Below are 17,704 nucleotides of genomic sequence, written 5' to 3'. Positions count from 1 at the left end.
TAAATGGTTCTTATCGGCTTTCCTCATAGAGAGAGTTGCTAGGAGCCTGCCACATTTATTTTGTTCAAGGGACACGTTAGCAATAACACGGAAAACAGACTCCAAGGAAATCGTTCAAATGTCTTTAGTTACCTAAACCATTGCTTGTGTGGCTAATTATTATTATTATTTTATCTCCTGTTTTTGCATCTACTTAAACCAGATAGTGTAACTGGAGGCATGTTTCTTGCACATGCTCAGTAGCGCTCTCATTGACTTCCATTGGAAGTAGTCGTAGCAGCCAGTATGCTAGTCCTGGATTCTACCACCACCCTTTATTTCCAAAAATCCTTCTAGACATTGCTCTTGTGAATTGTGTTTTTTCTTGTAATTTATTTCCAGACCACGCTGAGCACATTCAAAAGCCCAGAGTTCAATGTGATTCGTCAGCACGAAGATTTCATTTGGCTACATGAAGCCCTTGTCGAGACTGAAGAATATGCTGGATTTATTGTAAGTGTCCTTTCTGTAAGATCGCAGATGTGCCTCGCATATTGTCACTTATGGCTGTAATTGAAGAACAGAGGTATCTGTGACTAGCCTGTTAAAGCCTATTTTAAAGTTGTTGCCAGCCAGTAGCTCTCGTCTTCAACTAAAATGAGCATTGAGCAGAAATATTTTGCGGTAGAGATCTGATGGTTACTGTATGTCCTAGGTTTAACATATGCAGACTGTACGATTTTCACAGTGTTACTGAAATAGTCTGCCCGTCTGGGAAAATGGATGCGACCTCCTTTTTTGTGTGGGTTGTATCACTTTGTATCATGATTTACAGCTATGTGAATGAAAAGCATAGTCGGAGGTGGCATATTGTATAAAGGTAACTCTGCCTTAATGCTTCATGACTTAAATGACCATAGGCCTTAAACAGGTCAAGATTTATGGGCATCTTGGTCGGGTTGAGATCTGGCATTGAGCTCCCCTATACTATACAGACAAAAGACGCGCGTAAGAAAGTTTACATCTAGGATTACAAAAAACGCCATGAGAGGCGATCACAGCTGGTAAGGATATACAGTGTGTGAGAAGCACCTTACCCCGTACATTCTCTTTTTGGGACAGATTCCACCAGCGCCTGCGAAACCCGACTTTGATGGACCTCGAGAGAAGATGCAGAAGCTGGGGGAGGGGGAAGGCTCCATGACCAAGGATGAATTTGCCAAAATGAAACAGGAGCTGGAGGCGTGAGTCCCCATTTTTGAATTCTTACCTAGTAAGCTAATACTGAGCGAGTGGGGGGCAACTACCAAAGAATGGACAGGTCCGGTAAGCCTACTGTTCCAGAATCACTTTTTATACATTACCCAATAGTCACAAATTATATCGTATGTGTCAACAAATTATGAAAAAATTCTGTTTTATTATCTAGTGCGAAGTAGGCTGGATAGGTCCCAGTTGTCTACTACTCCTACTTTAACACTTGGTTATGCTTCACTGGAACTTTCCAAACCAAATTGTTTTCGTTTGTGGTTGAAATTCGGAATGCATAAAATGTTGCTCATGAACAGAGTACTATCTGTGTCAGTCCTGATGCTCACTCACACAACCTCAGTCACTCGGGATCGTCAGATAACTAATCGAATGCACAAGACCAAAGAGCAGAAGACCAAAGTTGACTCATTAACGAGGAGCCTCTGTTCTGTTTTGTACTTCAGTCCTTTTTCTTTTTCTTCTGTTCTGTGACAAAATATGCAAAGGCCCTTCGCAGCTTTTAACATAACTAACTTCATTTATTCAAACTTCCTAGCTTGTGATGTTTGTTTTGCTATCAGGCATCAAACAGTCACCGTTATCTAATCAATATCCTGTCCCGAGGTCGTCTCCCTTCTCCTAAGTCTATAAATGCTCCTAAGCGAATGTGAGCAGAAAAACGGGGACTGTTACTTCACTATAATAGGCAAAAATGTTAAAGGTTCCTTATTAAGGAGTCTCCTGTGTTCCGTAAATAACCCATAGACTCTACTGGCCCAATACTCTCATCAGGAACGTGGCACTTTAATGGCTCTCACAGATAAAATAGTTCATATTCCAGGTCAGTATAACTCTCTACATGGCAGCATGTTTCCTTCTTCAGCTTACCTTTCGAATGCCACATTTTGTCTCCTGACTTCATCCAGGAAGTGTCACCGGACCGCTTAGTGAATGCTGCTTCTTCTTGCAGTCACAGTCGTGTCTCGTTAGAGAGTTACATAGTTAAATAGAAACATAAAAGGTGCCATTGAGCCATCCAGTCTAAGTTCTCAATACTTTCCTTAGTCCCTGGCCTTATTTTCAGGATAGCCTAATGCATATCCAATACATGCTTAAACTCCTTCACTCTGCTAACCTTTACCACCCCTGCTGGAAATCTATTCCATGCATCCACATACCCTCTCAGTAAAGTAATATTTCCTGATATTACTTTTAAACCTTTGCCTCTCTAATTTAAGGCTATGTCCTCTTGTCGTGGTAGTTTTTCTTCTTTTAAGTATACTCTGCTCCTTTATCGTCTTGATTTCCTTTATGTATTTAAATGTTTCTGTCATATAGTTTAATCATTTGGTACCTGCAGCTATGGACTTCAAATTCGTGATCATAGACCCTGGGTTTAAAAACAGACTTAAGCCGGTGGTCAATACAGTGCTATCTGTTTAGTTTAACTTAGTTATGGGGAGTAGATGGAAACGTCAATTGGAGGTGGCACTATGGTAACGGGAGTTTTAAAACATTTTTTGCAAATAGTTTGGTATTATCTGAAATAATTAAACCAACTAACCTTCTCAATGGATAATAATTGCTATTAGCTTATCCATCTGCTAAGCAACGTCAGCAAACGAAAGAGCCGCATGCTGTGGCAAGCGAGTATTGTTCGTTACAGTGCTGCGTAATGTTGGCGTTTTATCCATCAACAGAAAATAACACCAAGCTTTATGTGTCAAGGGATCCATCATTTGTCAGATGCTGGTTAGCATCTGTGATTACTGGCAGAAATATTTTTGGCACCGTTTTCTATAAGTTATTTAAATGTGAGGCTAGAGCCAGGATTTATAGTGCACTTGGTAAACCTTCACAGTTCAAGATTTCTTGGTCATATAAATGTCCAAATTATTGCTCGCTACAGACGTACCAGATGTGTGCAGTCATCTAGAACATGAGCTATGGTGTGAAACTCAGCAATTATATATATATATACATACATACATACATACATACGTATACCTAGTAAAAGTCCCGAACTGCTATTCTGTTTCGTCAGTTATGTGCAGGGTTGCATAAATAAATTTGTACAAAATTTGCCCCATAAAAACAAATAAAGAGCTCAGAATTTTCCTTTGAATTGCATTGGATCGTTCACTCACTCGCACTCTCGTTCACTCACTCGCACTCTCATTCACTCACTCGCACTCTCATTCACTGTCTAACGCTCTCTCTGAATGTCTCCCTATCTGCTCCGCCGACTGCTTCCGTGTCCCTGTCTCTTTGCCACGGAGCTCCGCTTCTTCGCTTGCATCTTCTCGTTCTTCTGTCTTCTTTCTTTGTCCGCTGATCCTTTGTGTCTTCTTTCTTCTTTTCTGTGGACATAGCCTCCCAATGAACTTCTGCAAAACGGCAGAGATTCTGGAAATACCCTCTCCCCTGATTTGAGGAACGGGGGGAAAAGTGTGTCCAGTGGCTCTGCCCTTTTGCTAAAATCTATTCAGAGGCCAGAATAACGAAGACAGAATCTCTGAGAAGCAGCCCTCTGATATTCGTCCAAACTGAAAGGGCAGGAGAAAGGATTCGTTGTCACAAAACAAATGTACTAAAAACAAAACAAAAATGTTTTAATGCACGTTGTCTACTGCACTCCACCTCTCTGTTCTATAGTTGCTGTTTATTTCTATATTAAGACACTAGAGTTTGCACTGTGCGTGTATATTTTTTCTCTTGAGATATATAGCAAACACTTCGTTGTTTTAAAAAACAAGGGACCATTCTGTGAGCATTTGCTGTCTGTCGTCATAACACGCAAATCTTTGTCATTCTCCCTCCCATGGCTTCCCTTCCTGTGTCGTTGCAGGGAATATTTGGCGGTGTTTAAGAAGACAGTATCGGTCCACGAAGTCTTCCTCCAGAGACTGTCATCTCATCCCATATTAAGCAAAGACCACAACTTTCATATATTCTTGGAATATGAGCAAGATGTAAGCATCCTTTCTTCCCGTGCATAATGCTGACACAGCTAGCGTCTACAAGCCTCCTATAAGATTTTTTTGCATGCTTCACAAAATTTCTTAGTGAAGGAACAATTCCGCTTTCCATGCATGTTGAGCATAGTAAGGTAAATGCTCGTTAGAAACCTCCCAGTTACTTGTTATTCTATTTCCATTTAAAGCCGGGCTCTTCTTTGACTAGAGAAAAGTAGGTGCATAAATCAGGCTTTTCTCCGTTCCTTCCTCCAGCCATTCTAACCACCATATTAATTTCAAACAAATGAATTAGATTTTTATATGCCACAAATTGTAAAAATATAGTATGATGCCCAGTAACACTGCATGGATATTTTTTTTAGAATATTTATTATAATTTTGTTTTGTGTTTTACACTGTTTGTCTGGCTAGTATTCATAGAACATCTGAATAAGGGACATTGGAGGTCTTTCTGTCTTTTATGGGTATCTTTACCTATTTTTAACACCTGACTCCTGGGAGAGATGCATTATGCTTTAGAAAATATCTAGTGCAGTTGGCTTGGCACGTGCCAGCTTCTTCTACATTTAGTAACGGCATATACAGTAGGTTTATTAACAATACACACCTTTAGTTATTATGTATCATATATGTTCCATCAAGCAACTCAATTTGTGTATAGTGACATATTACACTCCTATAAACATAGCCTTTCTTGCTTTTTTATGCCTGCTGGCTTCATAAAAGGTGTTATTGAGGCGATTGCTTGGAAACGTCCTTTTCACTGTTTGCTGAACAAATAGCAATAAATAAATGGCGGTGCGTTCGAGATCTGCTGCTGGCAAAACGGTCTCGTGAATCCGCTGGCTCGGACTGTAAGCCACGTCAGTTTCAGCATGGATGATTTTTTGTTTGGATGAAAAGAGTGTTGCTTAAGTCTTTCTTTCTCCCTCGATCCTAGCTAACCGTAAGAAGGAAGAATACCAAAGAGATGTTTGGTGGCTTTTTTAAGAGTATGGTAAAAAGTGCTGACGAGGTTCTGTTTTCTGGAGTTAAGGTGAGCGACACATGTATGGGATTCTCTTTGAGGGAGAACTTTGTGCATAGTTCTAGAATTAATATAATGTTTTCCACTTCCATACTACTAGCCCACAGGCAAGATGTGCCCCCCAAAACTTGCCAACAAGCTTCTAGCATCTGTGTTATGTTAGTATCTGGGACCCCAATCTTAATTTAAAAATATGGGGGTAACTATGAGAAAAAACCCAAAGCAATCAGCATTGAAGCAGGGAGGTGATGTTATTATGTTTGATGTTAGTATGTTATAGACAGTGCAGTACAGGTTAATTATATTAGACCAAGTTGGTCACTATAGAGTGCAGTGCTGGAGTTTGTTGGAGATGTCTGCTTCTTTCCCTGACACAGGAAGTTGATGATTTCTTTGAACAAGAAAAGATCTTCTTGATGAATTACTACAACAGGATCAAGGATTCTTGTGCCAAAGCTGACAAAATGACAAGAACTCACAAGAGTAAGTATTGTTTGGCATCTCAAAGCTCCCCCGGCCAATGCCAGTCTGGTCCTTGTTTAATTCTAACTCATAGCATTGGGGTGCTCTCCATCTGCTGAGGATGATGGGGGTAATCATTATACACATCTAGTATACGGTTCTGCTATAGGTATGATTCAAACCGACCGAAAACACAATAAAAATGGTTGCCAGTTTATCACTAAATGGTATCACCGTAAACGTTTTATGCGCCCATTTAATTTTACTTTCTTTTAGGGAGTTTTCATTGGGGATTTTGTCATAACTACCGTATTTGCTCGATTATAAGACGAGGTTTTTTTCAGAGCAAATGCTCTGAAAAATACCCCTCGTCTTCTAATCGGGGTCGTCTTCTAATCAGACCTCAAATAGAGGTCTGATTATGAGACCAAGATCCAGATCCCCCGCACCGCTGCAGGGGACCTGGATCCTCCTGTCTCCCACCCCACACACACCCCACACCCCCCACACACACACTTACCGGTGCTTCCGGCTGTATTGCCGGGGCAGCGGGTTGACGTCTAAGCGATTCGCGTAGACAACGTCCGCTGCAGCCGGAAGGAGGTGTGGCTAGCAGCAGGGGTTGTCTGCGTCCGTCGCGGATACCTTCCCCGACTGTCAGAGATCAGGGGAACTCTGATCTCTGACAGCCGGGGAAGGTATCCGCGACGGACGCAGACAAACCCCCGCTGCCAACTCCACCTCCTTCCGGCTGCAGTGGAAGGAGACGTCAACCCGCTGCCCCGGCAATACAGCAGGAAATTGGAAGCCCGGTAAGTGTGTGTGTGTGTGTGTTAAATGGGGGCATAGGGCATTTCTGGAATGCCTTATACCCCTATATGCCACTCTGGCACTTAAGGGGTTAAAATGCATATTATGGGGCAGAGTGGCATATAGGGAGGTATAAGGCATTTCAGGAGGCATAGTGGCATTAAGGGGGCATTTAATAGAGCACTCTGCCTCCTGAAATGCCTTATACCTCCCTATATGCCACTCTGCCCCATAATATGCCTTTTAACCCCCTAAATGCCAGAGTGGCATATAGGGGTATAAGGCATTTCTGGAGGCAGAGTGCTCTATACAATGCCTTTTAACTCCCTTAATGCCACTCTGCCTCCTGGAATGCCTTATACCTCCCTATATGCCACTCTGCCCCATAATATGCATTTTAACCCCCTAAATGCCAGAATGGGAAATAGGGGTATAAGGCATTTCTGGAGGCAGAGTGGCACATAGGAGGTCAAAAGGCATACCATGGGGCACAGTGGCATATAGAGGGTTAAAAGGCATATCATGGGCCACAGTGCCATATTGGTGTGGCAAGCCTTGGGGCAGATGTGCGTAACTGGGGGACAGGTTGGAAAATACAAGGAAATAAAAACAAAAAAAAATATTTTTCTCAATCATAGCTTTTATTTAAAAAAAATAGTTTACATGAATTAACATTTACTGGTAAAACTTTTTTCCTTTAGGGTCGTCTTATATTCAGGCTTTTTCTTTTTTTCCTAAGTTAATATTCAGATTTTGGGGGGTCGTCTTATAATCAGGGTCGTCTTATAATCGAGCAAATACGGTATTATGGAACGCGTTGTAATAGGATACTTTTAATGCTTCTCCATGTTTCCGTAATAAATATAGAAAATATTTGAAAGTATACAAAGTAACACCGTGAGGGTTTGGTACATTTTAGGATATTTTCTACGGATTAAACAGGTAATGTTAGTACAAACCTATTAAAATATCTTTATAAAATGTGGAGCAATTAAAAAATATTCGTGCATAATATGTGCACAATGCTTTTGCCCGTTGTAACTGAGAGCAGTTCCTCTTAACATTTGCAGACATAAAGTCTTTATAAGAGTTTATATGTGCCATCCTGTCGAGTCCTTTTGAAGGGGAAGTCTCAAGCAGAATAAAGAAACAATTGTATACATTGCTTGCTCAGTAAACTTCCTTTATCTGCAGTCCTCTAGGCCACGATAGTAAGCACCCTGTGATTTTTTTTTTTGATTTTTTTTTTTTTTTTTTTTTAGCCAGGCGTTCCCTTTTCAAGCACTACACTTAGGGTCACCTTTAACACGGGGAGGAAAGGGGGCAGCTGCTTCAGGACCCCCTTAACAGATATTGGGCCCTACAGCTCTCTTCACTAATTATTCTTCCTCCGTGGTCATATATTATATGCATTAGGTGGTACACAGACCAAGAATGAGGAGTCCCTAGAAGGAAGCTCAGTGCCAGGTGCTGCACAAACTCCGCTTCTAACATTTTGGGGCAGGTACAGCTGGGTGGTGGAGGGTCCCAGTAGGGAAACTTGCCCGGGTCCCCATTGTTGATGATTACCTATAGCAGCCGATCTGTTAGTCAAACACAGCACATGAGTGATTCAGACTTTAGACATTCTGTCGTTTACCATCAGACAGTATCATAAGGAGTAAGTGCTTCTCTAGTTGATTGATATAATATCAGAGTTAGAACACCTAAAATAAGCTTATATATATTGCATTATGCAACACCGATAACTTTTATGAAGAAAAAAAAAGACAAGTTGTAACAAGTAAGTGATTGGTGTGGCCCCTTTACGATTGTGCTGAAATATTTCCTGTGCGCTTTGTTTTCAGGTGTTGCTGATGATTATATTCATATTTCAGCCGCTGTGACCTCTTTATCCGAGGAGGAGAACCCAACTGTTAGAAAGTAAGCATTGATGTGAATTGTGGGAAGAAAGTATTTTGAGTAGGAAGTCACATTGATGGTTTCCCTTTTGCTGAGTAAACACATTCCAGCCAGCGTAGGTCCTGAAAACCCTTGCTCAATACACTTCTTGCACACTGAGCATGTGTTAAAGGTTATGCCTGTTTCTAAAGAGATTAAAACAAGAATAATACAAAAATGTTTTGATTTTAGGGGATCCTGTAGAACGTTTTTTTATTGCACGCAGTCTGAGTTCATCCACTAGAGGGAGATGTTGCTTTAGGCTTTTCACCAAAGATCATACTCGTGCTTCTGAAACTCCCAAAGAACACACACCTATATATCATATGGCTCTATAATTAAAACCTAAAAAGGGGAAAAAGGTTGCATACATGTCGTGCCTCTTTGTATATGCTTGTTATACACATCTGTTCTTTTAGTATACTAAATTGTGTCCCTAAAAGACATTTTACTATTCAACTGGAATTGGAAGGTTCTGAGGGTCCCCAAGGCTTCTTGGTGCAGAAGTAGAGTCCTTTTAACCTTGTCCAATGACATCTCCTGCTAGGGATGACTTTAAAAGCCCAGCACCGACTGGCCAAAGACGTAAGATACTCATTGCATTCTCCTTAAATTCAATGTCTAACTATGGACAAGTGACATTATTAATGGCAGCTAGAGGACCTGCCTTTGGCAACTTTTGTATGTGTACAGGCGTTTGAACAGACCCTGCCCTCGCCATTCACTAAGCCAGCGCTAGAACGGGCAGGAGGTGAGTATCCCACGCACAACAAGATGTTTTTGGCCAAACACATCTGCTGTATTGCAGATAGTTGGGTTGGGGGGGGGGGGGTTGCTTAGGTAGGGGCCAATGCATATGTGGGATTCTGCAAAATTACACTCCATAAAAACTTAAAGGGGCCATGACCTAGCACAGACTGATGCACTGACAGTTACTGGTTGTGTCATCACTGGAAAGTGGCACATGAGGAGCCGGGCACTGGATTAAGGGAGAAAAGTTTGAAGAACACTGGGCTAATAAAGTGTAATTTGATTTCTTCCCAACGTGTAACTTGTTCTGAGTGCTAATAAAGTACTGCAGCATTTTTATGGCCTGAGCATGATTATTTGCTTGTTGTTCCAAGCTGCATTGAGAACCGTTGTTCATTTGCAAACTATACGATGTGTAATTTTAGCTTTTCAACTCCAGGTAGGCACCACCACCTGGTGTACTGCGCCAATGCATACGTGCACAATGCTTTCCTCAATAGCAAAACGGCCTACTAGCATACCTTTAATAGCTTTTGATATTTGACTGATCCCTTAACAAGATCTACCATTGCTAAAAAGCAGAGAACCAGGATATAGTCTTAATAAGAGACACTTGTGTTTTGTGTTATGTTACATATACCTCAAATCAGGAAATCATGCTTAAATATGTTAGCGGAATGTAAACTGTATTCATTCCTAAACTGTTATGGTTCCTAAATCTCTTCCTAAAAAGTGTAAACATACTTATATATTAAAGTTATTAAAACCGTACCAGAAATGGACACAAAATACAGTTTTAAATGATTAATGCCACGTTTGGTTTAAATGAAGATAAAACTGCAAAGAGAAGAATAGCACTGTTTGTTTGATCGCCCACAGAAAAATACAAAGTCCAATGCATGGCAAATAATAAAAAAAAAAAGTTCAGAAACATTGTTTGCCCTTGTGTAAAATTTTAACCTTGTTCTAGACATACAACCTAAATGTCCATTTTTGAACTACTTGACCCATTCCATGGCTGAGTTTTAAACTTCTCACCATATCTGCTTATACTAAATGTCCACAAAAGCAATTCACCGATTGTTACATCAGTATATTGTAATTTCACCCTTGCCTGTACAGTTTTTCTATAGACTTGAATTGCCCATCATGCCTGTATGTTCATCTAATATGTGTAAGAAGACTTTTCTAGAGAGCAGGCTACTAATGTTGGCCAGGTAGAGATTTCTGACTCTAACTTGTATTGTATTTATCAGAGTGCATGTACCTATATATGAATGAAGGTGGCTGGTAAAACCATAATGTATTTTCAGAGCTTGGAAGAGTTTGGTATGTGCTGCGGCCTACAGAGGCAATTTTACAAGAATCTATTGAGACTTTGTCACGGAGGATGCAAGCATGTATATGTGTTTTGGCAGCAGTGCTGGTTTCTTAATCTCAAGTAGGACACATAGCCAAGAACATTCTTTGTACACTTAACCACTTCAGTATTTGAAGAGGCATATTCCATATGTCTGCAGTTTTAAGGCTTGTGCATTCCAAACAAGATGTTCTATATTTAAAGGCTGCAGAGGTATTTGCAAGATGGTGCTGAACCCTTAATGAAAGTAGTTCTATACTTTTCTTTTAAAGTCAGGTGAGGTCAGTAGGTACAAACGTAAAACTGCTGCACCACATGCTATTTAGATCTTTGGTTCTTTCAGAGGAAACAAGGAGTAATATAAGTCCTTTTGCTGACCTAGTCCTATGACATCCTAGGTTCTCATGTGTGGAGATCATTTGTACCTAAATATCTCAAAAAATATTTATTCTGATGTCTGTCTCTTTCAGACACTTGGTAAAACTTGCAGAGCTATTTGAAAAACTACGGGTAAGTAGAATTTACAGCTTTTTTTTTTCTTCCTCACTAAACTAGGGTGTGTGTGCGCATGTGTAACATTGGATAAGTGAGCTGTATAAGTTGTATGTATCCCTTGTGGCTAAACATTAGTAGTATATGCATTTCAAAATACTTATAGTCACCATTAACATTTTTTAAAAGGGATAGTCTAAAATCCCATTCAGCCTAACCAACAAAGAATTCATATTAACCCCTTAACGACCAATATCGTGCAAGGCTTGACGGGGTAAATTAATTTGTCTGGGTTCAAACATGTCCCAAATAGGACATGGGCACAGATTGACCAGATGTGAAAATGAAAAATGTGCACCTCTTAAATGTGGCCTTTTAGCCCCATAACCAACCCAACAAACCTATGCATGGGGCATCACTGTACTCAGAAGATGTTGCAGAACACGTATCGGGGTGTTGTTTGTCGGTGACTTATACCAAGAGCTACAAATTCATACTTAAAGTACAATGTGTATAGGGAACAACAAAAAAAAAAAGACTACCACGAAGTTTGACTTTGACAAATGCTGCTTGTAGAATTAGTGCATGGAAAGAGTTAAAATACCACCATTTGAATTACCCTGGTATTTCTAGTTTTCAAAAATATATGGTTTGATGGGATAAATTGAGCTGGCTGGCTTCAAAGATATCCCAAATAGGACATGGGGACAGGTTTACCAGATTTGAAAAAAAAATGGTTTTGAAATAGCAACTACTACTTGCACTTAAAAAAGAAAAAAAAGGCAACCCCCCCCCCAAAAAAACATTGGGTATTTCTAAACTCAGGACACATATTAGAATCTATTTAGCAGGTATTTCCATTAGCTTTTGTGGATGAGTAAAATATTATTAAAATAAGTGAGGGAAAGTTGTTTTTTTTTTAATAAAACCTCTTGCTTTTCTTATTTTTATAGGAAATTAGATGATATGATAAAAAATGGTATTTAAAGAATGCCGTTCTTGTTTTGAAAACAAACAAACAAAACCCGTGTACACGCTAAATGAGAGAGAAGTAAATTACATCTAACTCATAGAGCACTGCAAAAATGTTAAAACTGCCTCGGTCACAAAGGGCACAAAAAGAAAAGGGGTTAAAGTAGTTTGTAAAACTAATGTAAAAATGAAGTGACAAAAAAGAGCACTCATTGAAATCGGGGGAAACCTTTGTTTAGCTAGTAATGGAGCCGATTTGCAAGGTTATCATACATACTCAAGTCAGGAATAAGGCAAATGCATATCAGGGGATTTTGCAGAATCCCCTCATGGATTTGCAAGAGAGAATTGGTAGGGGGTCACTCGGCTATCATATGAATTAAAGTTTGTATGACAAAGATGTTTAACCAAAAAAAAATAAATTACTTGATTGATTGACTGACCGAGTGTCACAAAACATTGTTACTTGGCGTGAATGCTTGCCTGACATTGGCGTGTTTTATTTGGCACGGTGCAGAAAAGGTTGAGTCAATCTTGGGGTGACCCCGTCTACCAAATGTGGGTTTGAGTGCAATGATTCCTGCCAATTTTCACTCTAGTTGTTGTGCAGCAAAATTCCCCCACATCTTATGTTAACAAAAACCATATGTTACACATGTTTGGATGAATATTCTCTGCTGTATATTTCTGTGTTCAACTTTCAAGATAAGTATATTTAGTTGTAGCTGCGAATATAATAAAACAAGAGACATTTTTGGGAGTGGTTACATTGATCATGTCTGATCTGTAACAAGGAAAATGGGCAACAACCACTGCGTCCAATTAAATATTTCTGCTGACTGCAGCGCTTTTACCAGGTTGCATCAGAACAGCTTTCTAAATGACCCCCACTGTGTGATGGTTCCACTGGACTGCCACTATAATATAAAACATGTTTAAACACGGAAGTCATCGAAAGTGTACTTTTACAAACAGTTTTTTTTTCTTTCAACTACACTTCAACTTAATTTATGGCATTGGTTATGCAAAGGTTAACAAAGAAATTGCAAACTAAATGTACATAGGCTCCTTTATATATAAAGGATATATTAGTATTAATAAATGACCAAATAAGGTTTACAGATACTGCTGCACTTTACTAGTATTTAATATTAAAGGCAGATGTTGGAGGATCACTAAACATTTGATGGCTTTAAAAAATAGAGTTAAATGCCAAAAACAATATGACTTAGGCTTTTAAAATGTCTACCCGGTCTCGCTTGTAGCAACCTCCGAATATTTGTAAGAGATACCGTATATATAACATAACAAGCTTGGATTTTGATTTTTTTTTTTTGCAGAAAGTTGAGGCCAGAGTTTCTTCAGATGAAGATTTAAAACTCACAGAACTTTTAAGATACTACTTGCTTAATATTGAAGCAGCCAAGGTAACATCTGCTTATATTGCACGATGCATACTGTTGAATGATACTTTTTTACATGACCCCTTTTTGATTATATGGGATAAAAATGTGCAGTCTATGAGGGAATATTGTTGATTACTATGGTGATTACACTTGCTTTTACCATTCTGCCAGCATTGCTGTGTATCCGTAACCCCCACGTGTATTGGTATATTTACCGCTTAATAAGGTTTTGTGCAAACTTTTTAGGACCTACTATACAGAAGGACCAAAAGTCTAGTCGATTATGAGAATTCTAACAAAGCCCTTGATAAAGCAAGGTTGAAAAGCAAAGATGTGAAACAGGCAGAGTTGCACCAACAAGAGTGTTGCCAGAAATTCGAGAAACTCTCCGATTCGGCAAAACAAGGTAGGCTGAAGGGCCACTTCATGTTTTACATCTCAGGTCATCTTTACGGATGCTTTCTAGCTTGATTCGACAGTAAGTCCACATGTGTTGAAGGTGTCCATGTACGATATGAGCAATCATTAAAAGAGGAAAAATATATCAACACTTGTCCATGTAATAAACATACCTGGGAACTCTCCGGATTTGACCAGGAGATTGCTGGGTGAAGCACCGCTTCTCCGGTTCTCTAGGTCAAGACCCAAATCCTCCAGGTCGCAGGAGCGGGGTCTTGACACGCCCCGCTCCCCGCCCCTGCTCCCGCGCCCATTTTCCCTTTAAATAGAGGTGTCAGTGTGCAGTCCTGGCCGCATCCCGCAAGGGAAGGCTCCGTAGCCGGAGCCCAGAGGTTCCCAGGTATGGTAATAAAGTATTAAAAATCCCTCCCAAACATGATCTCTCTCATATTAAAAGATAAGATGATGTGGCTAGTGTTGTCTATATTGATTTCTAGATCAAACTGCTATTCGACAATGACCAAACCTGGAATAAAGATATTTTTTGTTATTTTATCACCCAAATTATACCTTTAAACTAGATGTGGGCTCAACATTTTTTATTCATTAAAGTCCCACGTTTGAATAGATTTTTCCCGCATGCATGTATTCTTCTAAATTGGTTTTCTCTGGCATTCTTAACTTGCACAGTCCATTGCTTGTTTCTAGTTCTTCTGTTTACTTAAGCAGCAAGACAGAATATTTAATTTTTTAAAAACCAAAAAAATTTTGATTCAGGGTTATGACTGTTTAGATAGAGTGGTAACTCTAGAATGTTTCACTGTACATATATATAGGGTCAGTTTTTTTAGTAGTGATGTCACTCTACAATGAAGATATGTGATGATAAAGAAATTACTGTACTTTAGATGAACTAGATTCTATAATCTTACCAGAAGCTCCTTTTTATTAGAACTACCCTTTTTGGCAATTCAGACTTCTCCTTTTTTAATGCATAGCTAATAAAAAGTATTGACGTATTTTGTTTTTCCCAGTGTTCTATCAGTTCTCTTGAAAAAAACACCTAGTTATCATTTTTTATACATAACCTCACCGTATTCTCTAAAGAGGTACAGAACATGGAAGATCTTTCATTGGAAATATTGTTAAATCTCCCACATAGTCGCATACAGTGTTTGATCCTTTTCTTTTGACAGAACCATTAAAATTATTTAATCTCTAATCCATATCAAACTCCAAAACTGTGCAACTTGTGTTTTGCAGAGCTAATTAGCTTCAAGAAAAGAAGAGTGTCTGCCTTTCGCAAAAATCTAGTTGAAATGACGGAATTAGAAATTAAGCATGCGAAGGTTTGTATAAAGTTTGTATGCTCTGCCTTTGCTTTGATCTGTTTCACATTTAAGCCATATGTTGTCTAGAACTCTACAAGCTTTTAACCATGAAGTAACACTTCAATGCTTTACGAAAGGGCCTTGGTGCATAAATCATGTCTGAACATAGAGCATAAAACAAGTCTATCCACTGTACAATCAGAACCACAAAAAACATATTACCTGCGTTATTACTTGCAGACGGCAGTCGTGAGATTATCCTGTAAGAAATTTGGGAATGAATTGTTCCCTCAATGATGGCATGCTGTTCATGGCAAGGCAGCCCCAAATCATGATGCTCCCTCAACCATTGAGATGATGATTTCGTGTTTGTAGGCAGTTCCCTTTTAAAGCCATACGTAGGGGTGCATGTTCTTCCCGAACAATAAAACCTTGGTTTGATCAACCAAAAAAAAACATTTTCCCTGTAGCGTTGTGGAGGGTTACTGTGCTCTTTGGTAAACTTCAGGCATGCAGCAATGTTTTTTTTGGGGGGGTTTTTTTTTTTTATTTTTTTTTTTTTGGAGAGCAGTGTTTTCCTCCGTGGTGTCCTGCCATGGGCTCCATGCCTATTCGATGTTTGCATGGTAGACTCATGAACAGAGACTTTAGCTGTTACTAGGGCTCTTCTTTACCTCATTGAGCATTCTACCTTGGGCCCTTGGAGTCATCTTGGAAGGGCCTCTTCTTCTAGGTAGAGTAGCCACAGTACTTAATTGTCTCCATTTGTTGAACTGTGCACTGATGAATATGTAAACTCTTTTATATTACTTTGTTATCCTTTCCAGCTTTATGGAAATAGACAATTCTTTTTTGTAGGTCTTCTGGGGTTTCTTTTTTTTGTGAGTCATGGCATCAGCAGATGCTTCTTGAGAATAGCATGTTAAATGTTTGTGTTTGGTTTTTGTGTTATGTCAAAGTAGCCGTAAAACACACCTTCAATCCTGTTTCATTGATTGGACTAGTGATTCACATACTTTGTCCCAACCTAAAATGTGAATGTTTGAATTATATATTTGATGTGGACAAGAACAATACAATAACTTGTGTGTTATTAGTTAAAACAGATTGCATTTGTTCATTATTGTAACTTTACATGAAGATCGTATCATATTTTAAGACAAATTTATACATAAATGCTGGTAATCCTAAAGGGTTCACTTACTTTTTCTTGCCACTGTGTATACTACATAATATATTGTAGAGGATAATGGTCTTTTCAAATTGATGATAAGAATTTGGAGGAAATAAAAATACCCTGCACCTACAAATTGGTTCCCGTATGTGCCATATAGCTTCTATCGATAATAATCGATAATGAAAATTGTTGACACCGATTTTCATTATCGATTAGTCGAATCGATTTTAATCAATTATAAAAAGAGGTTTTTTTCAGAGCAAATGCTCTGAAAAACTCCTCTCCTTATATAATCCGACCTCAAACAGAGATCGGATTATAACACTAGAATCCAGATCCCCCACAACGCTGCAGGGAACCTGGATTCCCCTCACTGTCGGCCGGTGGGTGTCCGTGCGATGCGCACAGACAACTTCCGTCTCTCCCCTCCACTTCCGCTCCTACGATGCAGCGCCAGCATCACAAGATGTAGAAGCCCCAGCGGAAGTGAAGGGTAGTAACGGAGGCTGTCTGTGGGGGTCTGCGCCTCCGTTACTGCCCTTCACTTACACTGAGGCTTCTATGAAGCTGCAGTAAAAGTGCCTGTCAGCAACGGAGGTTCACAAAACACCAAGGAGTCGGGAGAGAGGCAGAGCAGTGAAGTGGAGGGGGGAGGAGGCAGAGTGGTGTATGGGAGCCACCCTCCCATACACCACTCTGACTCTTCCCCCCTCCCATACAACACTCTGCCTCTCTCCCCCTCCCATACACCACTCTGCCTCTCCCCCCCCATACACCACTCTGCCTCCTCCCCCTCCCATACACCACTCTGCCTCTCTACCCGACTCCCTGATGTTTTGTGAACCTCCGTTGCTAACAGGAGTGGTGTATAGGAGGGGGGAGAGAGGCAGGGTGGTGTATGGGTAAGTAATAGTGGTGTATGGGGGTATAATGAATTTCAGGGTAGCAGAGTGGTGTATGGGAGGGGGGGAGAGAGGCAGGGTGGTGTATGGGTGAGTTATAGTGGTGTATGGGGGTATAATGAATATCAGGGTAGCAGAGTGGCATATCTGGGGGAGGTAAAATGGTGTATAGGGGGAGGTAGAGTGGTGTATGGGGGGTATAATGAATTTCAGAGTGGCATATCTGGGGGAGGCAGATTGGTGAATCAGGGAGTATAATGAATTTCAGGGTGGTGCGTGGCATATCAGGATGCACAGTGGCATAGGGAGTTATAAGGCATAAATGGGGGCACAGTGGCATATAGGGGGTATAAGGCATATCGATATTAGGCATATCATGGGGGCATAAGACATATCTGGGGGTATAAGGTATATCAGGGGGCTCAGTTGCATATCACTGGCATATAAGGAGTATAAGGCATATCAGG

At 40.0% G+C, this 17,704-nt stretch overlaps 1 protein-coding gene across 1 annotated transcript in view; it reads left to right on the top strand.

Moving 5' to 3' along the window:
• The window catches only part of LOC149303318 (sorting nexin-5-like), a 31,069-nt gene that overhangs the window by 11,318 nt on the left and 2,047 nt on the right, over window positions 1-17,704 (top strand). The window contains exons 4-13 of the mRNA XM_089481435.1: window positions 382-492; window positions 1,102-1,223; window positions 4,079-4,202; window positions 5,149-5,244; window positions 5,613-5,718; window positions 8,355-8,430; window positions 11,029-11,068; window positions 13,363-13,449; window positions 13,675-13,834; window positions 15,091-15,176. Of these exons, the coding sequence (XP_089337561.1) occupies window positions 382-492; window positions 1,102-1,223; window positions 4,079-4,202; window positions 5,149-5,244; window positions 5,613-5,718; window positions 8,355-8,430; window positions 11,029-11,068; window positions 13,363-13,449; window positions 13,675-13,834; window positions 15,091-15,176 (1,008 nt within the window). The remainder of the gene's footprint in view (window positions 1-381; window positions 493-1,101; window positions 1,224-4,078; window positions 4,203-5,148; window positions 5,245-5,612; window positions 5,719-8,354; window positions 8,431-11,028; window positions 11,069-13,362; window positions 13,450-13,674; window positions 13,835-15,090; window positions 15,177-17,704) is intronic.

Source organism: Sceloporus occidentalis, unplaced genomic scaffold, assembly GCF_023333645.1.
Source record: "Sceloporus occidentalis isolate IW3139 unplaced genomic scaffold, rSceOcc1.0.p SCAF_15, whole genome shotgun sequence".
Taxonomy (NCBI): Eukaryota; Metazoa; Chordata; class Lepidosauria; order Squamata; family Phrynosomatidae; genus Sceloporus; species Sceloporus occidentalis.
Note: the sequence above shows the minus strand (reverse complement) of the source record. Positions and strands in the feature narration are given on the sequence as shown.